At 40.1% G+C, this 27,185-nt stretch overlaps 2 protein-coding genes across 10 annotated transcripts in view; both read left to right on the top strand.

The window, feature by feature from the left end:
* Positions 1–259: 259 nt before the first annotated feature.
* On the top strand, positions 260–13,545 carry HARBI1 (harbinger transposase derived 1). 4 transcript variants are annotated; one of them, XM_019743643.2, is made up of 4 exons: positions 260–390; positions 1,088–1,905; positions 6,434–6,821; positions 11,571–11,890. In XM_019743643.2, exons 2-3 carry the CDS (start codon positions 1,236–1,238, stop codon positions 6,811–6,813), a joined length of 1,050 nt encoding a protein of 349 aa, XP_019599202.1. In that variant the 5' UTR covers positions 260–390; positions 1,088–1,235; the 3' UTR covers positions 6,814–6,821; positions 11,571–11,890. The 4 variants fall into 4 exon arrangements, with proteins under 4 accessions (XP_019599202.1, XP_019599201.1, XP_074192417.1 ...); XM_019743642.2 differs by lacking the exon at positions 11,571–11,890 and having other exon boundaries at positions 6,434–8,118; XM_074336316.1 differs by lacking the exons at positions 260–390; positions 11,571–11,890 and adding an exon at positions 768–950 and having other exon boundaries at positions 6,434–7,282.
* The window catches only part of AMBRA1 (autophagy and beclin 1 regulator 1), a 155,834-nt gene continuing 142,173 nt past the window's right edge, over positions 13,525–27,185 (top strand). The window contains exon 1 of one of the 6 annotated variants that reach the window (XM_019743637.2): positions 13,525–13,754. The gene's annotated coding sequence lies outside the window, so the exon portion shown is untranslated. Of the gene's footprint in view, positions 13,755–13,944; positions 13,964–27,185 lie in introns of those variants that run through there. The other 5 variants (XM_074336308.1, XM_074336309.1, XM_019743638.2 and 2 more) reach the window with 5 other exon arrangements.

The raw sequence follows: 27,185 nt of genomic DNA, 5'->3' as shown, positions 1-27,185 counted from the left end.
TACAGCTGTGTAACCTCAACCGCACTTTCGCTGCACATGAACGTCCTATTTACTCTCTTTCCTTTTCGAGATTCCCACAAAAGTTGATCGCCTTTCTATGTAAGTCTTTCTGACCAATTGTTTAAAGTGTCTTAAAAAAAGAAAGGAGTCAAGAGGGGGGTCTTTGAAACAGCGAGAGCGTTTGGGCTGCGTGTGGAATGTGCACCGGCGAACCGCAGGTCGCTGCGGCAGCGGCAGTGAGGACGCGGCGTGGGGCGGACGCTGACGCGGAGGGGGCGGCGCCTATGCTGAGCGCCGTGGCGGTTTGTGTGCGACTCCTGGTTCCGGAGGAGGGCCAGACCCCGCTGGGTGGGTGGGGAGTGCGTTTGGTCACCTGGCAGGCGCCGAGAGGTGGGTGACTGGCCTTACATGACTTTGAGTGGCCCGTGCAATCAGATTTTTGGAATATTTCGTACTCAGTATATAAGGCGCTTGTTAAAAGCGGTGGAGTCACCTCCCAACCCTAGCTCTCCCTGCTTCTTCTTTCGTGCCTTCCTTCCAACCTGTCTGGTGTTCCCTACTTCCTAGCCCTCAGCCTCACTCAGGATTGTTAGAGCACACAATCTGCATCCATCAGGCTGGGTCTTGGGCCGTTTTTTTGCCCCTCCTCCCTTGTTAGACTGGTTTAAGCCCCCCCACTGTCCGTCCAGTACTTAGGTGGAACTAGCGAGCGTTGGGTAATGAAACCCTCCGTGACTAATCCCTGGCCTGGGTAGTTTACCACTTATGTCAGCTGCTTCGTGGCCTTTATAGTTAGGAGCAGACCTTTTACCTTGTGAATAATTATGCCGTCATCTCCATTAATCTTTTGCTCTTCCCAATTCAAATGCCATGCGTTAAGTGAGCTATTCTTGAAACCCAAACAAGACTTGTGCAGCCATGCGTTAGTGTAGAAAAACCCAGAATTACAGGTATAGCACCTTTTGCTTGAACAAAATGGAAAATCGAGAAAATGAGCGATTGTAGCCTTTGAATCACTTTAAAGTCTTTGGTATGTTTCTAATGTGTGTGTGTTGTTTTTTCTTTTTTTTTCTTTTAACCTTTACAGAGAGAAGATTATAAATGCCAGAGCCATGTAACTGATGGTTAACTGTTGAATTCTGACACTTCTTTAAATACCTTCTTGCACCAACATCTTCACTGGAAAGAGTTCAGGAAAATAGCAGAGGGAAGGAGAGTCAACATTTACATGTACCATGGCTATACCAATAACAGTGCTTGACTGTGACCTCTTGCTATACGGCCGAGGTCACCGGACATTGGACCGTTTTAAGCTGGATGACGTGACTGATGACTACTTGATGTCCATGTATGGTTTTCCTCGACAATTCATTTATTATTTGGTGGAGCTCTTGGGGGCAAGTCTTTCTAGACCTACTCAGAGATCCAGGGCTATTAGCCCAGAGACACAGATCCTTGCAGCACTGGGTTTCTATACCTCAGGTTCCTTCCAGACTCGGATGGGAGATGCAATCGGAATCAGTCAGGCATCTATGAGTCGATGTGTTGCCAATGTCACCGAAGCTCTTGTGGAAAGGGCCTCACAGTTCATTCACTTTCCAGCCGATGACGTCTCCATGCAGGCTCTGAAGGACGAATTCTATGGATTGGCAGGGATGCCAGGGGTACTAGGGGTAGTTGACTGTATCCACGTGGCAATCAAGGCACCGAATGCTGAAGACCTCTCCTACGTGAACCGCAAAGGTCTGCATTCTTTGAACTGCCTGATGGTGTGTGACATCAGAGGGGCACTAATGACCGTGGAGACCAACTGGCCAGGCAGTCTACAGGACTACGCTGTGCTGCAGCAGTCTTCTCTTAGTCGTCATTTTGAAGCCGGAATGCACAAAGATAGCTGGCTGCTTGGTAAGTTTGCAGGTGGAAGTGCTTCCTTTGATAGCCATAGAAAAATTACGTAGCAGAGTAGAATGCAATATGGGAGTCCATAGACTTGAGTCTCAGTCCTGTCCTTATTTTTAATGATACCTCAGGTGAAAAGTCTCTGAGCCTTACTTTTTTTAAAATCAGCATTTAAAAGATATGTATTAAAATTTAAAAGCTTCTTGTTTGACCCAGATCTTCCACTTGTAAGAGTTTATCTTGGAAGTACATGTTCATAAATATGAACATTGTGGGTATAAAAATTACATACAAGAATTTGCATGGCAGCAGTGCTTTGTAGTTGCAAACAAGAAGAAACCTGCAGACACATTCCCTTTAAATACAGCCCAACTACTTATCAGTGCAGATCTGGTTAAATATAGTACATCCATACAATTAAACCTTAATTTTTATCATCTGTAAAATGGTGAAAATAATACCTATTGTTAGGAATAAGTAATATATATGAAAGTTCATTATAAAGTATTGTACAAATATAAGATATTTTTGCCATTGGTGATTGTCACTATATCTATATGAAAATGATAGTAGACAGTGTACTTACACAGTTGTTGTAGGAACTCCACAGATCTGCCCAAGTGCCATTGGAAAGCCTGGTGTAGTGATACCCCTATGAGTAGGACAAGAACCCATTCAATATTGAGCAGTGCAAACTGAGGTGACCCTACAGCTGAGGGATACAGTTAGTTCACAGTGATAAAATTCTTGAGCCTGGCAGTTTAGTTTGTTTGTTTCCCTGCTTGTTTGTTTTAAAGTGCTACTCCTGTGAGCAACAAGAGAAGGGTTATCTTATATACGGCTCATGTTAGAGATGAAAACATACATTAAGGATTGGAAGACCTCTCTGAAAACCACTAACCATATCTGCACTGTAGTGTTCATAGCACAGTGTTTAACGTGTAATAGACACTCGGGAATTATGTCTCTTTAATGTGCTTTGTTTCTCTTTCATGTGTTTACTGATTCATAAAAGTGAAACCTCCCCTGTTCCAAGTGGGAAGAGATGACTCTCCCAATGATTGGTTTAGAGCTGCCAGGGTGCCATGTGTAACACTGTGGAACGTAGTGATTTTCTTGAGTTGATGCTTCTGCATACTGTTGGCAGTGTACCACCTTCTTTTTACTCTACTGGACCTTTATCTTAATCCCACCTTGTGCTTCCTTTGAACTTTCAAATTTCATATTACTCACACCAAGAAGTGAAGGAAAGTCTGTTTTGCTAGTGTCTCATTTAGCTACTTCTTCCACAGCTGTGGGAGTACTTGTGGGTTCCAATAGATGTGGGTTCCAAGCTCATTTTTTATGAAGTCACTTTCGTACCCTAACTATAAAGCCAGCTAAAATTTACTGAGCATTTAGAATTTGTCAGGCAATGTTGTAAGCACTTTGCATTGGATTATCGCCTTGATCCTTATAAAAACTCTTAAGGAGTTACATACCAATATTAACCATTTTACAGATGATGAAATTAAGGTACAGAATATTAAGTCACTGTGTTTAAGTTTTAAAACTAGATCATGTGAGGAGTTACTCTATTTGGTAAATATTCCTTTTTTTAAGGACTTCAAGGCCATGTAGGAATTACTGATTTTCTTTCCCTTCACACCTTGGGACCCCAGATTCAATTGGAATTATGGCTTTAACGTAAATTTTTGAGTTGTTTACAGGACAGTTGAAGATAAGTAAAAACTGACACATTTTTGTATACTTTTCTGGATTCCTTTTTTTTAGGAAGAGTGGAAGAGATGTATATTGCAATATTTAACAAATGTTTCTGAAGGCCAGTTTTGGTACCAGGCTACATGCTAGGCACTGAGGATGGGGAAAGTAGAGCCATGTGGAAACTGATTCCCTTGGTATTATCAATTCTAGCATATACCTGGGGGAAAGCCTCCATGAGCTCTAACAGGAAAACTAGTTTGAAGAACCCTGAACTAGTATAGTGCTTCGCACATTTTCCAGATCAAAAGAGTCATCTGGGGAATTTATTAAAAATGTATATCACTGAGCCCCACTTCAAACTTTGGGAATGAGAATCTTCAAGGAAAGAATCTAGATGTCCATTTTTAATGATATGTACAAATAGATGAATTTGGGAAACACTGGTGTCTAGAGGATGTGTGGACACAGGGTAATGTAGGGGAAATTGGCAGAATTATGAGGAAAGACAAGATGTTAAAAAAGAGCTAAGATAGCTGATTGTATCTTAACATGTCAGATTTGTGGAATAAATAGTTCTAGATTTACCAAATCTAGGATTAGCTGTTTGATTGTTTGTTTGTTTGTTTGTTTTTAGCCTACTTCACCGTGGGGGTCATCCCTTCACGTCCTCATTCTCAGCTGTCCCTTCAGAGTGCATTACCTAATTGCCCTTCTCTAAATGTGCCTGTTCCTGCGAACAGTTCAGCCTGAGTTCTTATTTCTTCAGCTCTTGGCCTCGTCCTTGTTAAGCAGCTTTGGTAAAATCTGCCAGAAAGTCTTGTGGATGACTGAGCTTGTAACCATTGTCATCTGTTTAGCACTTCTGATCCTAATCCCGTCCTGAGTGTCTGCCTTCCATTGGTGTTTGGATTATAATGAGTGGATGACCATAGAGCATTTTATAAAAGGTCTACATGAACTAGTTTGTCCTGTATGTCTCCCCGTTTAAGTCCCATGCTGTTTCTTACAGAAGCGTTTAACAAATATCATTTAGCATCTCTGTACTTTGGCATTCATCTTAAATGTTTATCTGATTCTCTTTTGCAGCATTATACTATTGTTTTAGTGCCTCTGAGTCTGACATTAGCATTATTGACTGGCTTCTTCCCCTTCCTTTGCTTGACGTATCAAAGGACAGCTGACTATTTTGATCTTCTCATTTGTAAAATGAGTTCAATAATATCTAACCTGGCAGAGTTGGGATTGGATAATAAGAGATAATATTTTTAAATTGCCCTGGTACCTGATAGGTATTCAATGAGTCATAGATATTATTATTTTCATTATTATTTACAACATCAGTTTCTTAGATTCAGTATTTAGTAGGGGTGAGTTCAAGTAAAATATAGGTTGTACTTAGGACAGATAAGAAAAACGTCAGCCAAATTAAAATTTGAAAATCGTGTGAGACTTCTTAGATATTTAGTTGATCCAGTACACCTAAAACTAAGACAATGTTGTATGTCAGTTATCTCTCAATGAAAACAAAATTTAATTAAAAAACATTTTTTAAAAAATAAAGGTAATCCAGTTCTCAGCAATGTAAGCTCCTGAAAGAAAGGAGTACTGTATGTGTTGGAACAGAGCCTAGCACTCGGAACAGTCCACAACTATTTACCGAAATGGATGGCGGGTCAGGAACACAGCAATTATGCAAGTTGGCACTCCTAGGGCCTGCTTGTCTCAGATTTCTAAGAGATTGTGATTCATTTCATCTGCCAGATGTAGTGAGTCAGGACAATTAAACATTACAGAAACATTGTACTGTTGTGTTAGGACATTGCACCCCAGTTTGTTTGTTTTCTTTTTGTTGTTGTTGTTGTTTAGCATGTCCCAGGATCATTTGATAAGGAAGTCATCTAAGGGAAATGCTGCATGTGTATTATTTTAATTGACTTCTGATTTTATTTTCGTATCGCTATTAACTATTTGCCGAATATATGGTGATGGAAGAACTGACTCTGGGTGATGAACATACAATGGGATTTATAGATGATGTAATACAGAATTGTACACCTGAAATCTATGTAATTTTAGTAACAATTGTCACCCCAATAAATTTAATTAAAAAAAAAAAAAACTATTTGCATCATTATATGTATGCTCTCCTTGTTAAGGTGAAATTCTACCAGTTCCTTGGTTACAAAGATAATTGTTCTAGTGCATGTAGTTTCGAGGAAAGCAGAACACCTGAGTTCTGATCTGTACCACAGATACTGGCACTTGTATCTTATTCTTCTTAACACTGAAATTACTATTTCAGAGTGTGAAATACTCTGGAATCCCTAGGTAGTACTCTCAGACTGACATTTTAATGGTAAAGTTAGAAATTTTCTTCACAAGTGTTTTGAGATCTCATGGCAGAATTCTCTTTTTCTCTCTTGCACTTTCGCTCTTTAGAAATGTTGAAGATTGGCTTGCTATGTGACAGTTTTTACTAACCTTTTGTTAAAGAAAAAAAATCTCTGAATTCAGAAAATCCAGAATTTTATTTCCCCCAGTCCTCCACCTCTTTCCTACATTCTTTCTGACTTGACTTTCTTTAGCTGTCAGCCTTTTTCTCTGTTGGTTTTAACCAAGGATAATTTCCAGCCAAGATTCATGTCTACCTGCTCGTGACTCTGGTATGGCTTCTCTTTACCACAGCATTTCCCTCTTGCTGTTTCTGGTGTGCTTTGCTGCAGAGGCTGTTGCATTTTCTTGTCCATTCCCTGTACATGTTCTTGGCTTTTCCTTTTTTGTTTGTATTCTAGTTATAATCACTTATGATTTCTTTGGGCCTTCCCCACAGGTGATAGTTCCTTCTTTCTCCGAACCTGGCTCATGACCCCCCTTCACATTCCTGAAACTCCAGCCGAATATCGCTATAATATGGCCCATGCTGCAACTCACAGTGTGATTGAGAAGACGTTCCGGACCCTCTGCTCCCGATTCCGCTGCCTGGATGGGTCCAAGGGGGCGCTGCAGTACTCTCCAGAGAAGTCGAGCCACATCGTCTTGGCTTGCTGTGTGCTCCACAACATCTCGCTGGAGCATGGGATGGATGTTTGGTCGTCTCCGCTGACAGGACCCTTGGAACAGCCCCCTGAGGAAGAGTTTGAGCAAATGGAGTCCCTGGACCTAGAGGCCGACCGTATCCGTCAGGAGCTAATGCTCACTCATTTTAGCTGATGCGAAAGGTGAGGAGGAGGGAAACTTTCCCCCTCGTCACTCCCTCATTCAGCATGAGTGCGTGTGTGGACACTTGTCACAAATTGACATTTACTCTGCGTGTTTTAGAAGGGGTGGGGCTATGCTAAAATACCTTGATTCATGTGCAGTTTTATTAGCTAAACCAAAAACCAAGTCAGCAGCTCCCTGCTATGTGAATTCCAGGTTGAGCACCACTCATTTGCAAGCTCACTGGTTGCAGACATTTATGGTTGTGCCACAAAATTAAAGCCAAGGGGACAATGGCATCTAGCCAGAACAGGTGTTTTTTTTTTGTTTTGTTTGTTTGTTTGTTTCAATTATCTGGAGGTTTTGAGGGAAATCAATATTTATTTGTCCTGAATATAGGCATAACCTGAGGCAAGTGTAAAAAGTAAATTTAAAAGTTGGAGAATGGTCTTCTGACGTAAGTAAATGACTGCGAATCTGAGTTGGCAGTTTTGTGTTTTTAAGAGGATGTTGGGGACAGTCTGAAAATTCCATCTTTAGTCTCTCTGCAATAATGGGACTGTGACTTGGACCAAGTTCCTAGGGAAAACATCTGGACTCCAATCTCCTATTTCCAACCCCAAGTACGAGTTAGAGGCTACATGGGTTTAGGAACCCAGTCAGCTTAAAGCAGGCAAGTCAAATATAGATGAGATGGCAAGCTCACACTTTACAGGAGATCTAAAGACCCTGATAGATGGAGAGACACAGGAGATTTACCCGGGTTTTCACAGCGCACATCTAAATAGATCACATTTCTTATGATCATGATGTTAGAATGTTTGGCCATTCAGCTTTTAAATTCCTTATACAGAAGGAAGTTTAGGGACTAAAGAGACATATGAAAGTATTAAATGGGAGAAGTAAAAAGAATATCACTTCTTCATTTGAAATGAATTTTGGAGTTAGACCTACTTGAATATCTTGTGTGCACAGGGATGGACAGGATTTCCCAGGAAATAAATAATCCCCTACCATGTCTTGTTCTAAAATTATACTGATATAAAAATACCCTGATTGGGATGATGAAAGTGTAAATTAGGTTCACATATTGGTGCCTTTGCACCAATAAAAAAAGTCTTTCCTGAGAATTGTCTGTCTTGCTCCCAGTTTTTTATCCACTCACCATGTGATACCTCTCAATTGTCCTCTTGGACCATTTCCTACCTGCCTTTGGCAGTGTGAATCTGGTGATGTTCAAAGTAAAAAAATGAACAGCTGATGCCACAGAAATTTGGAAATAAATTGAGGATGACTCATCCTCAAGATTAAAAACAATTATGGATTATTATCTGCTGTTTATTTCTACTCCAAATGCTGTTTCCCATCATTATCCTACTCTAAAGAGTGGGTCCATTTGGCAGGAGGTTGAGCTTAATATGTACAATGATGTCATTGAGATGGGAGTGGACAAGAAAGAGGTGATTGGAAACTTGAGCGCGATTTATTGTGCAATAGAGGTGCCCTGTCACATATTTTTGTCCTTTGTAAAGTTTAACTTGTGACCCAAGCTTGCTTAGTCTCCTTCATAAGACAATGAGTTGACTCTCACAGTCTTTACAAGTTTCCTAAGATGGATATTTCTCCCTATAATGTTTTGGTTCTGGTATGAGTATTACACGAAGAAGGGGTTACTGTCACCCATGTATCGTAAATGGCAAGTGATCTTGGAAAGTGTCTGGCATTTTAGCCTAAAAACTACATTGAAGAAAAATTGGGGTTTTCACATCTTAACTTCCTGGATGGTGACTTTGAAGCCTGAGTGGAAAGGACAGTCTTGGAGAGATTTCAAAAGCAATTTCAAGTCTATTACTTGCACACCAAAGATAATTTCTAAGTGCCGAACTGGCTGAATAGTGGCTGGCACTTTTTCCCTGGGAGCATTTTATTTTCTAATAATTCTACAGAGTAACTGTTCAAATATATTTTTTTAATCTCTTTTCAACCTGGATTTTTACAGGCCAGGGTTTTTTCAGTTCATAGTTACGCTTTGCCCAAAATGATCTGGGGAAGGGATCAGGCAGGGTCTGTACTGCCGAATTGCCACAAGTTTGCTCGTAGAGGCTTTTTATAAGTGCCCGGGAAGTCTCCTCTTACGGCCCTTACTGTGGATTTATTGTGTATTCCTACAGTTTTGGGCAAGAGTCAAGGATTTTGCCTGTCTTATGTAAGCCTCATCTCCCCATAGATGACCATCTGGCCAGCATAGGAGTTTCCCAGATTTGCCCTCAGATGTTTCAAGACAGGAAAGTCCAAGGATATGTTAAGGGAAAACTGAAATATTGGGTCATCACTGGTTTACCAATTCCAAATTATACAAAAGAGGCACCATAAACATATTCTTAGTTTAAAATGAACTGACCGGAGAGGGAACTGCTTTCCTGACCCTTGGACTATAAAGGTCTGTAGCAAGTTAATTTAGGGACAAAAACAAGGCACGATCTTAATTGGGCTCATACAGTGAAGATGTGTAAGAGGTGGGGAGGGGTAAATTGGAGGCTACACAGGTCATTGACATACTGCGATTGTATCCTTGCCTGGAAGAGTGAACTGAAAACAACTCAAGGACTGAGCTTAGCAGTTGCTTTCCCTGTCAATGGAGGGGAATTTAGCAGGAGGACAAGAAAATAAGAAATCAAGGAGTCTTAACCATGGTGCATGTACATGTCTTCAGGGCCTATATTTTATATTGTTCTCTAGATCCCACTTAGATCTTAAGAAATGGTGAATATAAGAGATCATGGACTCAGAATTAAGTGAGACTTTGTTGGTTGTGGGAATGGCCATGCAGGAAGGAAGGTAAATACCAGCTGAAGGCTGGAGACACCCCAGTTCCCTGGTGCGCACAATTCCCAAGCTTTTTAAAAAAACATAACTACAATCTAAGACTCCCTTTGTGATAATCAAATAGGAGAGATAAGATCTCTGGCTACTGAACACGAGCAAGGGAAGTAGAACTTGAAATCATAAATTCCCAAAAAAAGTGTTTGAAAGCAATCTTCATGTTTGTTCAGCAAAACATTAGGGGTTCTGTCATTCTGTGGAGACTTTCTCTCCCCCTTACGTATGCAGCTTTCTTTAAGGAAAGGCTGGTTTCTTTGTCATTGTAAAGTCTTTAAATATTCATACATTTCAATACCTTGATAAATTCCGCCACTAGAAATGGATCCTATATGACTAATTCCCCCAAAAGAAGAGCCTCCTGGGATCTCTCCTCTGAGTTGCTCCTACATCACCACCCTGCTTCTAACTTCACCATCCAGCCCAAAGTGTGTACATTAGCCCAAAGTGCCATGAGGCCAGGCTACAAAAGAACAGAATAGAATTGGAACAGCAAAACCTACAACTGGCTCATTTTGGCTGCTCAAGGTCTAACTCCTCTTCTTGGACTGCCTTACAGAGGACTCCTGGTACTGCTAGAGTTATCTCATCCTAAGTTCAGGCCTGATTTGTTTCTCAGAGCCCAGATCCAAGATAAGGAACAATCTCTTCTTTCTCCTCCCTTCACCCTTCATCCCAGGCAATGTCCCCAGTTCAATATGTCCCAATCCTCTTTTCCTGATTTAGTCTTTCCAAATTATTTCCACGTGATTTACAGTGGCTGGGTCCATTCTTAGAGTAACTAACTATCCTGGTTTTCCCAGAGCTTTCACAGTTTCAGCACTGAAATTCCTGTGTTGTGGTAAACCCCTATGTCCTCAGCAAATTGGGACAGTTGGTCAACCAACCTACTTCAGGGAAAATATCGTCTTCAAGGTGATGGTTCCCTAGGAGAATCCTCTGAGAATACAACAATCAACATAGTAAATTATTGAGCCTTAACACCAATATGTAGGCATCAGTGGTGCATCCTAGGATGAGCTTTTCTTCTGCTCACCAGGTTCCCTCTTTTCAGGTCTTCCTCCAGTTTGAGGAGATTCCATAATTTTGAGGGTTTCACCTGGTATCTTGTGTTCTACTCTCTGTCAAAATAAACGCCACAAAAACAAACAGCAGTGTACTGTCACATTGAAGCTTAAAGCTACACTTGAAATAGCCTTCTAAAAAAATTAATCTGTGAAGAAAACCAAAAAAGAAAAAAAAGAAGAAAACAAAGGGGAAAAAAAAGAGAAATTTATCTGTAGAGATGCAACTCTGCCTGCAGGATAAGGCATCTTTTTTATGAGTTCAATGAGAAGCCTCGCCTCAGCTTCTCCAAAATCTCCATTTTCAGATGATGATTTAAGATTTATATTTGCATAACTTTCAGGTGTTTTTCCCCAAAATGAAATCTCCAGCTTTTGAAAAACTGAAAATTTCTTGTAGCTTTAAAATTAGTTTCTTTAGCTTTTCTCACTGAAATCAAGGATTCAAAATAATATCGTTATTTGGGTCAAGTTTGAATGAGGGCTGTAGTTCTAGACATTTATGTCACACAAGACTCTCCAAGAAGGAAGCTTCTCTAAAGCACGTATTGTAGAGGTAGAAACTCAGCCCTGGGATGACAGCAAGGGAAAGTCTATTTGTCTCATCTGGCTGCAGCAATGTGTCAGAGACATTTAATTATGACCTAGCATCCATTTGCCTCTGACTTTTGGTGGGTACATGGCTGCCCAGGATGAAGACTAATTCCCAGTTAGGTGTGGCTGTGTGACTAAATTATGGCCAGTGGACTGAATGTAAGTGGAAATGTCCTGTGCTATTTTCAAGATGTGTCCTTATGGCTAGGAGACATGCCTTTCCTCTTTCAGATTCCTCTTTCAGATTGGAATGTTGACATGATGGCTAGAGCTTGAGCAGCTGTCTTGGACCTGAGATGAAAGCTACTTACTGAAGATGTCAAAGCAACATGATAGAAGAAGCCTGGTTCCTGACACTGAACACCTTACCCTAGGCTGTACATCTCTGGATTTCTTCTATATGACAGAGAAATAAACCTCTGCTTTGCTTCCTTCTTTTTATGTGCAATAGGTCCTAATAATAAATAATAAGGTTATAACTGCCCCTTTCCAAGAGCAGAAATGTTTGGAAACAACATACATGTTCTTTTTTAAATAAATTTAATTTATTTTTTTGAGGAGTGCACAGTTTACAGTGGCCCATGCGGGAACCGAACCAGCAACCTTGGTTTTATTAGCACCACGCTCTAACCAAGTGAGCTAATCAGCCACCCCCAACAACATACACATTCAATAATGGGGAGCATGGTCAGTATATCCTCTCCATGGAATATTATGCATTTGTTAAAAATAACAACCATTAAAGGCTTTAATAGGGAAATAATGTAATGCAAAACTATAACACTATTGTATCTCTGCTGAAATTAAACTTTAATAAATTGTGTAGGGTATTTCCAAGGATTACAAGGCAATATGAACAAATTAAAACTTTGGAAGCAGATTATTTTTCACTTTTTTCTTTTTTCTTTTTCCTTTTGTTTTTCTTTGGAAGCAGATTACTAAATTCTTTCTTTAGACTTTCATAAATGTTGCTGCAATGTTCACTCATTTTAAAAGTCCCCTAAAACAGTGGTAGACAACAAAAGTCCAGTGTTTTGTCATCATACTATGGATGCTGGTCTCATCCTGTGTTATATATATGAGTTGTCCCTTAAATATTTTCACAGACTTAAAGGAGATTTAAAAAAAAACCAAAAAACTTTTATTTATTTAAGTGTGTTTTTCCTGGACCCATCAGCTCCAAGTCAAGGAGTTGTTTTAATCTAGTTATGGAGGGCGCAGTTCACAGTGGCCCATGAGGTGATCCAACCGGCAAACTTGCTGTTAAGAGCACAGCGTTCTAACCAACTGAATTAACCAGCCGCCCCAAGGAGGAGATTTCTAAAAATTACAATAAATTTCAAATAAAGCTAATGTAAGGATGTGGTCTTTCACTTTGATTAGATTATACACTCTTTCAGGGCTGGGACTGTCTGCTTTTTATACCCTTACTTTCCAAGCCTCTTCCCTTCTTAAGAGAAGGTGGAGTAAAGTATTATTGCTCACATTTAGTAATCCATATTTGTAGTGATCTATGTGATTTATTGAATTGTACCTAGGATGTACATGTTAACCCACATTTGTGCCGAGTATTTTAGTTTGTCTACTAAGAGACCTCAGAAAGAGGCTATTGTGACGATGAACATGTCAACACACTTTGTCAGTTTCTGAACCCAGAGACTTTTGATCATTATTTAAGAAGCGTGTCTATGGTTCTAGGCCTTTGAAAGAAATAAAACAGTACGTGTGTTACTTTTTTTCTGCCTTAGGTCAGACCCCGAATTTTCCCATCTTCTCTTAGCTATGCTTACAAGAGCTAAATTGGAGCTTTAATAGATTTTTCATTATGTGTGATACATATAATCAAATATATAATCAAATTTGTTCAATTGGGATAGTGTTGGGAATCCATAAGGTAGTCGGTGAACTATGTTAAGACAACATGTGTTACTGTGCTAAGACTTGCTGTTCAACACTCTCAAGAAAGTCTCCAATTCTCCAAACAACTTGGCCGGCAACCGACACAGAAAATGGCAGAAACACAGGCTTCTTTACTCCATGGCTTTTGATCTGGGTTTGTTTGTTTATGTCTTGGACAGGAGCCGGACCTTGAGTTGGAGCGGATATGTTTTTCGGCGTTCGACTGTACTTCCTTGAACGATTGCGCGGGCGCTCCTTCTTTGATGTCTGGGACGTTCGTGTATTCGGTGATCTCTTGCGCCGTCTTCTCGCTTGATGTCTCCTGAGCAGCAGCGGCGGCGGCGGCGGCGGCGGCGGCGCCGGGTCGAAGGCTGACTTATCCGCGAGGCCCTGCGCTCGGGCTGCTTTCTCCCGCTGGTCTGTAGAGCAGACCCCTGCTTCCTTCCTGGCTCTTCTTCCTCTCTGTGGTTCAGGCCACCCGCTGGGCTGCAAGCCGAGCCCCCGCCCGCCTTTCAGGTAGGCCCGGGAGGAGCCTGGGAGGCCGGGCCCGGCATCCTTCCGCCGCCGGGTTGAGAAGACCTTGGCGCCGGCGGGTGGGCGGGCGGGTCGGCTGCGGAGACGCGGCCAGAGGAGGAGCTACCCGGCAGCGTTCGGGGGCGCGGTCGGAGAGGCGGCGGGGAACTGAGGGAGAAGCCGGAAGGAGGGAGAGGTGCTGAGGCTGTCCGGTGTGTTGCGGTAGGGAGGGGACTTGGGGTCTCAGGCGGGTGTTGGCACCCCCTGTGTGGGGGAAGATCGCTTTCCAGGAACGGATAGAGCTTGGCGCGCATTGACCCTCCTGCCTTTCTCCTCTCCCTCAAGGCTCCCTGTCAGGACTCTAGCACTGAGGACCCCCCTCTGAGATCGGCCTTTGAAGGGACCCTTGAGTAGGTGGAGGCTAATGGAACCAGCCCCTCTGGCTTCTCTGAGCGAAGTGTCATGGTCTTGTCTTTTTTGGGTAGGGAAACTGAGGCTGAAGTCTGGGACGTGACTTTCCCCATATCCCCGACAGATCTTTAAATGCACCCTAAGTCATTTTTTGCATTTACGAGTTCACTACCCCTCCCCCCTATTTTACCAGTCACTTTATGCACATAGTGATTTCTCGTTTAATTGTCTGTGATCCTGCCTCCCTAGGAATATAGCTTTTGTCACTGGAGGCTTCAGAAGTAAAGGGGCCATGCGATGTTTTGGCGGTTTTGCTTTCCAAAGTCTGGATTATTTTCACGAGAGGAGCAATGACAATTTCTTTCTGTTTCTTGATAGAAAATTTTGTTTGCTGTCCAGTTTGCTTTCTGGTTGATATTTATTTCTTCTCCTTCCTTTCAGCCTGTTTCTCAGTGGACATCTTTCAACTAAGAAAAAGATGTTAAGAGGTTAATGTCCAGCAGAGGATGGTCAGCGTTTTGAAGTCAGACATTTGTCCTGAGAGAGTTTGCTTTCTAGGAACAATCCAAAGGAAACCCAAAGAGCCTTTTTCTGAACAGTTTTATTATTTTTGATTAGTGGTTTAGTTACTGCATATACTAAAGTTACTGCATATAGTACTAGAGTAGGAATCATTCAAATATTGAGATATTTAAATTGAAAGTTAACATTCTGGGAACTCCATCATGTTTTCCTTTTGTCTCCAAACTTGGAAACTTTGGGGACTAAGTGTTCTTACTCGTTTTATTTTCATTGGATTCAGTGTCATGATCCTAATTTATATAATTTATTTGTTGAAAAAAATAATCAGCTGCGAGGTCATTCTAGGTTGAATAAGTATTTCCATTGTATGGAGAATCAGTAAGAGAACAGTTTAAAGGGAGGACAGACTAAATTCCCAATCCCTGGATGGAAACGGTACAAGTCTGTTGTTCCTTTAACGGTTTTAGAATTTTCATATATATATTATATATACATAATATATATTATATATATATTATATATATATATATATATATATATATATATATATATATATATATATTTTGGTGAGGTCAGCAAAATTTAAATGAAAGGCCCTTGATCATGAGTGATTTCTTAGTTACCAGAACTTCAGTGCTCCTAGAAAGAGATTAACAAGAGCCACCAGATGATGTTTATGGAGAATCTAGATTGGGAAGTTATGCTTAGAATGTGTGTTCTCTGAAAAAGTTTTTATGGTAGAAGAGAATTTATATCAGAGGAAATAATTTAGAGAAGGAGGTGTCATCCCCTGGGGATTGATAGGTTCTGCATAGAATGTAGAGTTAATGTAGAATCTCAGTGGCTCTTAATGAATGCTGAATAATAAATGGAGTTTGCTATGAGTGTCACAAAGAAATGTTAGAACATTTTGTTATGTTTCTATAGGAAATAATTAGCAGAGGGTTAAGTTGAATTGAGGACAAGAAATTTGGTTGTGATGATAGGGAGGTTACTGGGATAGAGCTTCTTATCAGCTTCTCCCTGCTTTGTGGTAGAAATGCACTCAACTGTCCCTTTCTTGGTTAAATCTTGTGTTGTTGTTGTTGTTTATAAAACTTTATTTGAGCCAAACAGTGGATACACCTGGAAGCGAGATCTCAACAGACTGAGAAAAATGCTTTAGATCTGTGGTGTTCTGTCAATGTTGTGTTCTGTCAGTGTCAAATCACTCTACTGGCTTTCCCTTTCAGAATTTACAGACTCAGACTGTGACTGAATTATTTTGTCTTCTCTTTTAATAAGAAAGTTCTTAGGGATTGTTAAAGATGTGAACTTCTTTGAATGTCTTCTAGGACTTGCCCTGGAAGGAGCTATGTGTATCACTTGAAAACAAGTAGTTATTTTTATTAACAGAGTAACGACTTAGCTTTAACACTGTATCATTTTCAAAATACTTTCAAGGTGTGTTAGGAAACTTACGAAACATTTTTGATCATGCTGCTTTTAGCTGTTTATTAATACTGAATCCATTCGTTTATGATCTTCTAGGGTCTTCATGAATGTTGGTAGTTTATGTTGACAGTTTATCTCACTTTTCCCATTTATCTCACTCTTAAAGGAATTGGAGAAAAGGTTTTGTTGTTAGCACGCTTAAGTCTCTTTTTAAATGTATGTCTCAGCCGTGATAGACTTATTTTGGAATGGGAAGCAAATCTTTTTGCCCAGGGGTCTGGTTTACCAAAAAAAAAAAAAAAGAAGAAAAGACAAATAAATAACCCTTAAGTTCTGTTAGTCATAGCCATTCTTGTTTCTGTCTCCAATTGTTCCTCATAAACCCAAAGAGAACTTTCTGTTTCTAGTCATAATTTCTGTCTATACAGAAGTGCTATGGTACAACCTGTCCTGTGATTTGGGGGTAATTTATGTTTTGTATTTTCAAGTCCCTACTCCCCCCAAGTTAGTTAGATCTATTGTTTTCTCCTTTTCACAAAGCGGAGTTACTGATAGATAAAAATTTTGTGATCAGTTATTGTCCGAATATATTTATGTGCTCAGCAGTATGTGGCAGTCTGCCAAAGCGATGTGGTAAGAAGATTAAGGAATCAGGAGACCAGGGTTTAAGTCCTGTGCTTACCAGTTTATTAGCTGAATAATCTTGTACAAATTATTTAAGGAGACCGTAGGGAAGGTCCCTGTTCTTTATTGAGCACTTACTATGTCATGTTCTTTACATGTGTTATCTCATTTAATACTCATAATAGTCCTTTAAAGTAGATATTATTTTCCCCGTGGGTACTGAACTCAGAGTACATAAGTTGACCAAGATCACACAGCAAGTATATATTATTAGCGGAGCTGGACTTTAAATCCAAGGCTTTGAATGCTTTTATGAGTCTCTATTCAGAGAACGAGAAAGATAATACTTCTATCATAATAACTTCTGTTGAAAAAAGTACATGAAGCTGCTTTGAAAAAGTAAAGTGCTCTTCAAATGTGACTTCTGGGCTATCTTGCAGCAGCACTGAACAGATGTCATCTAGGTTCTTGGACAACTTCTTTCAAGGCAGCTTTATGCTTGAGAGTTAGGGAAGATAGCGGTGACAAACATCAAACCAGCGGTGGAGGAGCTTAACTAACATGATGTGGAAAGGAGTAAGTGTTTGGAAGTGCTAGTGAAAGACGAGTTTTAGGTTCTGCATGTTTAGATGGGGTGAGACTTAAGCATATTTACCCCCTCTCTTCTGGTTAGTCCTGGCTGTGTGTCTGAAGATTAGTGTAGGAAGTATCCTTTCTAACTTGTTCTCTGTCTTTTCCTTTGCTCTTAGGGTTGGTATTCTCCACTTCTCCACCTAAACTTTTCCCTTTCTTCATTGAGTCTTTTCTTGTACTGTGTTTTTTCCCGAGGTATGAATTATTCCTCTCAGACCTTTTGGAACTATTTCTTGATTGTGACTATATTTCAACCCTTACCTTTTCAGGCTTTTGTTCATCTAGCAAATATTTATGGAATGCTCATTTGATGCTGGAATACACAGGTAGACATAAGTGTTTTGCTCTTACAGAGTTTATTCCAATGGGGAGCAGAGTTGACCACATATCGGATAAGTATTGAAATTTACGCTGTGCTCTGAAGGAAACAAACCAGGGCTGACAGGGACAGAGTTGAAGGAGTGAGGAGGGCACTGGGTGTTCACAAGGATTGAAGTCATCAATCATGGTATCTTTAGTCCCCCAAAAAGTTGCAATCGCAACATACTTTGATTCAATAAATTAAGGTTCCCGTGCTGCCATCACAATGGAAGTCTTCATTTAAGAATAGTACATGTAGTGTTTGCCTTTTACCTAATGTATGATGATACTGGGTTTGGCGTAGTAAAGGATAACCATGGCTAGGAATATCCAGCATGTTGACTAATGAGTTAAATTTTTAATTCTAATGTGACCAGAATTTAATCAGTTCTCATTATTAATTATTTCCAGAATAGTTATTCTTGACTGTTGAGTTCAATGAATTTGAACACTGGATACATGCCTTCAGGTGTCTTGGTAGCAGGGAATAAGCTGAATTACTTAGCTGTAAATACGGGGAGAGACTTAGAATTGTCATGACATTGAAAGAGGGAAGATGTAGGCCTCCACTGAGTGTGTATATAAGAAAACCTACAATCTTGTTTGATGCCTTTCTTCCAAGAAGTACCGTGTTTCCCTGAAAAGAAGACCTAGCCGGACAGTCAGATCTAATGCGTCTTTTGGAGCAAAAATTAACAGAAGATCTGGTCTTATATTAAAAGACCCGATCTTATATTATAATAAAATAAAACGGGGTCTTATATTGTATAAGACCCGGTCTTACAGTAAAATAAGACTGGATTTTATATTAATGTTTGCTCCAAAAGACGCATTAGAGCTGATTGTCCAGCTAGGTCTTATTTTCAGGGAAATCCCGGTGTATGTAGCAAAACAGGCCAGAACTATTTTAGGAACAGACGAGCATTTCTTTGCAAAACAGGTGGAAAATGTTAGTACTTGAATTTTACCATCTATTTTAACCATGATTTACCATCTATTTGAACTGTGATTGGTGCCTGAAGGATTTTGAAGTTGATTAAAGGCATGAAAGAGAATGATGTTTAGGGAAAAGTCAAAGCTAACAGATCATCTTGGGTAAACTTTTGGAAGAATGGACATGTTTTTTGCATAGTGGTCAAGACTAAGAGCCCAGTAGAGTTAGTTTTTTATTACTCTCACTCCTTTATGCCATTATAAGTTGTGGGTTGCTTCAGTTTTCACCTTAACTGTTTGTTTTCCTCTATAAATTTCTATAATACTCCTGCTTTATCATTTGAAAAACCTATTTAATGATTATAGTGGAGCCTGTTTTTTTCAATCATTCATTCATTCAGTAAATGTTTCTGTCTGCCTCTGAGGAGGTAGTGAGGCTCTCCTGAGAACTGGTTCTGGAAGTGCTTTGTGCCAGGTACTGTACTAAGTGCTTTGTGTCATTAATTCTTTTCATTCTCATAACAACCTTATGGTGCAGGTACTGTTATTCTCCGCATTTTATAGATGTGGCAATTGTGGCACAGAAAGGTTAAGCAGTTTGCCCAAAGTCACAGAGCTAGTAAGTAAGCGGCAGAACCAGGATTTGACTCTAAGCAGCCTGGCTCCATAGTCCCCTGTTCTTAATCCCTAAATTATACTGATTCTAAACTACTTTAAACAATTCTAAAGTTTCTAAACTACTGCCACTGTGCTAAAACTAGAGTGAAAAAAACAGACATTGTCCCTGCTCTTAGAGAGATTATACGTCCAGAGAGGAGAGAGAGAGAGACAACAAAAAATACACCAATAAATGTGTAATTGCAAAGTGTGTTAAGTCCCACAATGGAAAAGTAAAAAAGAGATTGTAAGGGAACCTGAATTAAAGTGGAGCTTTGTGGAGGTTTCTCTGAAGTGATATTTAAGCAGAGACTTGAAGGATGGAAAGGGAAGGTAAAGGGATCAGCATTTAGGAAAGTGTTGGGGTGGGAAAGAACTTGGCACATCCGAGAAACGGAAAGGAGATTGGTGTGGCTGCAATACAGTGAGCAGTGGGAGGCGGTGGCGTAAGATGGGGACAGACTTCGGGCTGTGTCAAGGGTTTTGGATTTGTTTTTTTCTCAGTATAATTGGAAGCCTTTGAAGGTTTTAAGCATGAGTGTTGTGACCTAGTATATGATTTTAAAAGATTACTCTGGCTACTTTGTGGACATTTTTGGAAAAAATTTAGAAATTGTGGAAAATTTGAACAGAGAAAAAGTGGGGAAACTATCATAGTTAGGATGTGTTATAGTGGCCCAGGCAAAAGACGAGGGTTTGGATTAGGCTCTAGGCAGTGGAGATGGAGGGAAGTAGAAAAATGCAGTAGATATTTCAGAATCAGGACAGGCAAGACCTAATGATGGATTGGCTCTGTGGGAAGAGGGAGGTGTCAAGTATGACTCCCAGATTTCTGGCGTGAGCGTCTGGGTAGATGAAGTTGCCAATTCTGAGACGGAAACATTGGAGGAGGAGCAGATTTTGACTAGAGGTGGGGAGTGGAATGAAGACCTCAATTTTAGTCATGTTAAGTGTGAGATGCTTGTGAAGACATCAAGTAAGCAGTCTTGGAGCTGATGCTTAAGCGTGGTGCTGGAAATAAATCTGGATGCTCTTGGTATATAGGCGCTATTTACAGCCAAGGAAAATGGGTGCGATTACCTAGCAGAAGGATATGTATAGACTAGGAAGAGAAGAGTGCTCATGACCCAGCCAGCTCCAAAGAATTTAAGAGAAAAATCTCAGAAATGGAGAAAGCATGTTTCACGAAGGAAGCGATCACCTGTATTTTGTTACTTTAGCAGCACAGAGATCATTGATGACAATAGCAAGAACAATGGTGGAGGAATGTAGGACCATAAGCCATATTGAAGTGGGTTTAAGTGGGAAGGGAGGAAGTGGAGGTGGGATGTGTACTTTGATTTTTAGTACTGTTTGTCTCCCCATAAGAAGTAATACTTTGACAAGTAATGCAATAAGGTCTGTGAAGATAGGAAGAGTACCTCTTCATGTTTGTGTCCTTGGCTTCTTACATGTCTGGAGATTGTATTAAAGGAGAAAGGGGCGAGGGAGTGAGGATGTTTGCATGATGGCGAGAGTAATGATTCCCGTGGTCTTTGTATGTGGCCTTGGAGTTGAAGGATTTATGTATTTTTCAACTTGACTAATCTTCCTACCTAATGGATCTTTGTATTTTGGTATTATTGGATTTTAAAATCATTCCTTTTTTCATTTTTACTTTTTATTTATTTTTATTTTTTATTGGGGAACAGTGTGTTTCTCCAGGGCCCATCAGCTCCAAGTTGTTGTCCTTCAATCTAGTTGTGGAGGGCACGGCTCAGCTCCAAGTCCAGCTGCCATGTTCAGTCTTCAGTTGCAGGGGGCGCAGCCCACCATCCCGTGTGGGAATTGAACCTTGTTGAGAGCTCGCGCTCTAACCGACTGAGCCATCCGGTCGCAGCTCAGCAGCAGCTCATTGTCTTCAATCTCATTGTGGGGGGTGGGGGGGTGCGGCGCAGCTCACTGGCCCATGTGGGAATCGAACCGGCAACCCTGTTGCTCAGAGCTCACGCTCTAACCAACTGAGCCATCCGGCCGCCCCTTAAAATTCATACTTTATGTTAATTTTTTTTACCGCTTTCCTATGGTTATTGTTGCTATTGATGTGCTTGATTATTTTATTCGTTCACTTATTTATTAGCTCTTATTTCCATACAGAATACCATATAGTTGTGATGCTAGACTTTATTTTGGTTTCTATTTTGTTTCCCATTTACATGTTCTTTGCTTCGATTCTAATTGACTATATTTAAATAATAATATATATCTTGGCTACCATTCTACTTAGAATTTTATATGATGACTTTCCTGGGAAGGCTGAGCTGTTTATGGATATTATCTCTGTTAGCTCTCCTGTAATTCTTTTTAAAAAAATTATTGAAGTAAGAGTCACATAACACAGAATTAACCATTTTAGAGTGAACAATTCACAGAGTTGTGCAACTGCCATCTCTAGCTAATTCCAAAATGTTTCTATTACTCAAAAGTAAACCCCCTTTCTAATTAAGCAGTTTCTTTTCATTCCCCATTTCTACCAGCCCCCTGGAAACCATTAATCTGCATTCTGTTTTTATGAATTGATCTATTCTGGATATTTCATATAATGGAATCATACATAATGTGTAACCTTTTGTGTATGTATATATCATAAATTATTTATCCATCATTCAGCCATTAAACACTTGGACTGTTTCCACCTTTTGAATATCATCAGTTGTGCTCCTGTAAACATGCATGTACGTGGACTTGTTTTCAGTTGTGGGTGTGTATACTTATGAGTGGAATCGCAGGGCCATAGAGTGTGTGTGAGTGATTTCAGAGTTGTTGGCTGGGCTTAGATTGGGATTGAGAATCTCTTTCCTGTATGTTTAATTTTTTGAGGAACTGAGTTCTCCTAACATTCTGTTTTTATTATTTGCATTTTACTGATGGGATAATTGAGGTACAACATCTGCATCATTTTAACTTCCTATCATCTTCAGAGCAAGTGGTGGAACTGGGAATTTAAGACTCTTAATCATGTTCTTTGTCTAAGGTGACCCATTTAAAGCCATGTTGCATTTACATGAGGCTGTTTGAAATGGGCTTGCTATATTTTATAATCTCTTGAAGGGATATTGTTCAGGTGGTGTTAAGCAGATGTTCTCTTTCCATAGAGGACAAGACAAGAGGGAATATGTTTTAATTGCAACAGAAGGGATATAGATTACAAATCAGAAAGAACTTCCTGACTACAAGATACTGGAATGTTACCAGGGGAGCTTGTGAAATGTCTTCCCCACAGACTTAGTGACTATCTTTCTAGGATGATTTAGATTTGGGCTTGTTCAGAAATGAGGGAGATGACTTGCTGAGGTCCCTGGTAACCCCAGAACATAGTTTGATGAATAATCAAAACAATATTTCTGGCATTTTCATGAGTATATTTTCATTTTCCTTAAGAAGAAATAATAGAGAGTAGGTGAATTGCTCAAGGTCTTCCGGTAAAGTAGAAGATTAGCATTCTAAATCTTGGGATGTGTTCTTTATCGTAAGTGAGTCTTCATGGCTGTATGGTGTGTTATTGTTGTGATTTTCTTCCTAAACCGTGGGGCCCAAAGCCAACATCTGTGGCTCCACAGAGTATGTGATTTGAGAGTTGTTGGCTGGGCTTAGATTTGGACTGAGAGTCTCTTTCCTATAAAAATTGATTTGGTCTCCTGTTATACATGTAGAAAAGGGAACACGTTATCAATAACTGACTAAGGCTGTAGATTCTTGATGGCTAGTTTAGCAAGGGTCAGGTTAAAATTGCTTAGGTGAAGGTGCACATGCCATAAATGTATTTTTGGTTCATGGTGCCTGGAGAAATAGAAGCCCAGAAGATGGGCAAACAAACATTATTAGATTCTGTTGTAGAATGCGATCATAAAATTACTCATTAAATTCAACATTAAGTTGCAAGTTTAAATGCTTTGCTCAGAAGATGCCAAAGTTAAGGTGCTCAGAACAACATTAGCTCATTCATCTGACACTTCGGGTCTACGTGAAGGTACCTCATAAGGGGTACCTTGTCTCTTATCAGAATTGTGCTTTGGGGTCTGTGGGCCATTGATTGGGAAGCTAAGCTGGGTGGGGGTATTATCATCGGTACCTTTAATGACGGATTTATTAGGTTTGTTCATTTTAGTTGAACCATGGGCGTATTTACTTATTCATGTCCCTGCTACTGAAAATATCATCAGATATATGTATTGAAATTTCTTGAATTGGCAACAGCTGTTATCTGAAGGATAAAAGCGAGGAGAGCCAACTTTTGAATATTTATTTGCGCTGGGAATTTTATGTGTGTTCCTCCATGTAATAGTCATTACAAAACTATAAAGTGGATGGTGGTATCTTTACTGTAAAGAAAAAAAGCTTCCCTTTTTCTTGCCAAAGGTTATATAAATGGTGAATGGCAAAGCTGAGTTGGAAAAGGCAGGGTCTTCTGTTTTAAGCTAGTGCTTTTGTCAAACTGTGTTCTTTGAAGGTGCTGGGGGGTGGCTGCGAGAGTCAGGCAGGGCTTTGGTTCTACCACTCTGCTTAAACCAGAGCAGCTCAACTTTGTTCTGTTACGTGTTTTAGTGTTTTCACATAGAAGATTTCGTTTGGAAAAAGGATTTACTTCTTAAAGAAGAAAGAAAGAAAGTAAACCTGGAAGACCACTGAGGAATCCGGAAAGAAAATTGGCTAAATTACATAACTGCCAGTCATGAAATTATGTCAAAGTTTGAAGTGACGATGTCACAGCCACATGTGCAGTGCAGTTATTCTGTCCTTAGGGAGTAAAAGATAGTGGGGAAGGAGCATGATGAACTCTAAGAGTTGGATTTCTAGCCCTGCCCCTGGGTACCGTGTTTCCCCGAAAATAAGACCAGGTCTTATACTGTATTTCCCCCAAAATAAGACTGGATCTTGTATTAATTTTTGCTCCAAAAGATGCATTAGGGCATATTTTCAGGGGATGTCTTATTTTTTCATGTACAACAATCTACATTTATTCCATTACAGTCATGTCATCTTCTTCTGGAACATTGTCATAACACTAAATGCGTCTGTCTGGCTGATGATCGTAACTGGGGCTTATTTTTAGGGTAGATCTTATTTTCGGGGTAGGTCTTATTTTCGAGGAAACACGGTAGCTGTGGGATTTGGGGAAACTTTAAACCTGGGATGGACAAGTACACAATGGAGTGATAATAACACCTATCTTTCGAGAGCAGTAAGGATCAGAAAGAACATGAAAAGTGCCTGGCTCATAGTAGATACCCCAAAAGACTAGCTGTTGCTAAGACGGTGATGTTGATGGCAGGTTTTTGGAGTGTATTGACATTTCTCGAGTCGCTCCCAAATGCCTGAAGAGCTACCGCCATGTCCAAGATAGGCAGTCCTTTACCTCTGTGTGTACTCGTGACGGGCGCTGTGCATGTTTGCTTCTGATAAAGTTATCTCTTTAAACTGCAGTTTCAAGTTAGTCTTTAAATTGAGCATGATTATTTATGGATGCGTAATGTCATTGATGAAATGAGAAAACTTGAATTTCATGAAGTTCATTTTCATTGGACTTAAAAGAAAGAAGCAGTTGTGGGAAGAAGCCCATACAGTGAGTTGAGAGATTTGGGCTTTTGTCTCAGAGCTACACTTAGTGAGTCTTGTAACAATGACAAGTGAATTTGACTTTTTAAGATCTTACGTTCAAAATGAGGTCGAAGTCACTTATAATTCTGTACATCCATGATTTGGCCAGAAAGGTTAAAGATACTTTATTTTCATTGCCAAAATTTAAAAAAATCACAACATTATTTTTGGAGAAGGAGCCTAGTGGTGATTTGAGCTGACGAGCTTCTGTTCACACTTACTGAGCATGTGTGCAGTGTTTTGTGTAGAAGGCACTGCAGACCTTTTGCCCAGGGCTCAAGAAGGGAATCTGTGACTTGTAGAATATCAGAGCAGAATTGAAACTGAAAACAATTGTAAGGGGAAGCTAATGTGAGAGATTATCATTTGCTTTTGGGAGGATGGCTGGATTCTTTAAATGCGTAGCACTTTGTACTTCCTGGGGGGTGACAGTGGCTACATTACAGTATGGTAGTTACAGTAACAGTGTGTGGCCGTTGCAGTCTCCCCACTAGACTGAAAGCTCTTTGAGGTTGCAGGCTTTTTCTGTTTCGTTTGTGTGTTGTTTTTTTCATCTCTTTGTCCCTGTCACCTACAGTAGGGCCTGGCATAGAGTATAGTCTCCCCCAAAATATGCTATTAATAAATGGGGAAAAAAAGTTGAATCAAAGTCAGCAGACATATTTAGAAAATGGCTTCTACCTAAATCCACTTGTTAAATTTATTGAATCTCTTCTGTTGTTGGCATCTGATCATGTAGAAAAACCTGAGCAAGTGGAAAAGGCACTAGTTTTATAGCTTTGCCTGCCAACATTACCACTTTCTGGCTGTTTGATCATGGGCAAGTAATTTCACACGGAGCCAGGTTTGTTTGTAAAATGGGAGTAAGGTAGGAGGGAGCTTTAGCATTGATAGTGACAGTAGCTATTATTACAAATGGATGTTTAAAAAATTACCAATAATACCATTTGCACTTCTGCTTAAAGGAGGAATGTATTTTTGCTGAAGTTTGTTTGCTATGGCTTGCGTACGTGGGGGCATTATCCCCTCTGGCAATTTTCTGCTGAAAACTCATTTAGCATTTCTTCCTCTGTGGGCCTACAGGACAGTCCATGGAAGAGTCATAGAGGGGGGTAGGATCCTAGAATAGCTGCTGAAGACCTTGTTTTTTTGCAGCTCTCTTTAGAATGTTACTTCTATGTTATACTCTCTTACTCACTGAATGTGGCTGATTCAGCTTTTGTACCTTACATGGTAAACATTTGTCCCAGTCAGAAAATATTCTACGCCTGCCATCCTGCTGGGTGCTGAAAGATTTTATTTTATTTTTCAGCTCTCTCTGATATAGTGATAATAGGTGAAGAAGGTAGGCTGCAGGGTAATGTGTTTATATGATCCCATTTTGATACAGAAAACAAAAACTTACATGCATGCATGTTTGTATGAGCAGTGAGTTCGTATGTATATCTCAAGAGGGTGGGAATGGGGCAAGGATTGGAAGGGAGATTGACCAGACTGCCTTACTTGTTATAAGGAGCACATGTTACCTTTTTTTAAATTAAACTTTTGATTTTGAGATAATTGTAGATTTACATGTAGTTCCCATGAAATAATATGTAGAGAGATCCTGTGTGCCCTGTCGTTCCCGTTTCCCCCAATGGTAACACTGTACACATCCATAGCACTGGACCACAACGAGGATATCGCCACTGACACAGTCAAGATACAAGTCAGGATCCAGAGTGTCACCGCAAGGACCTCTCTCCTGGTGCCGTTTTATATAGACACTCCCACCCCAAGTCATAATGAGCCGACACAGCAGTGGATAAATTTTCAATAAAGCTTTGGGCAGAGAATCAAGGGGAAACACCCACAGGGAACGTGGCTTATCTCCCACTCCCCCAGTCATAGCTGTAATCTCTGGCAACCACTGCCATGTTTCCCGAAAAATAAGACCTAACCAGAAAATAAGGCCTAGCAGATTTTTCAGGACGATATCCCCTGAGCATAAGCCCTAATACGTCTTTTGGAGCAAAACTTAATATAAGACCCTGTCTTATTTTCGGGGAAGCATGGTAATCTGTCTCTCTGTTATTCCAAGAATGTTATGTAAATACGTAGAATCATATAGTGCGTAATCTTTTGGATTGGCCTTTTTCATTCAGGATAATTCCTTGGAGAGTCATCCAAGTCGCACATATCAATAGTTCCCTTTTTTTTTAAATTTTAAAAGATGTTTCAATT

This window comes from Rhinolophus sinicus, linkage group LG06 (assembly GCF_036562045.2).
Source record: "Rhinolophus sinicus isolate RSC01 linkage group LG06, ASM3656204v1, whole genome shotgun sequence".
In the NCBI taxonomy this organism is placed as follows: domain Eukaryota; kingdom Metazoa; phylum Chordata; class Mammalia; order Chiroptera; family Rhinolophidae; genus Rhinolophus; species Rhinolophus sinicus.
Note: the sequence above shows the minus strand (reverse complement) of the source record. Positions and strands in the feature narration are given on the sequence as shown.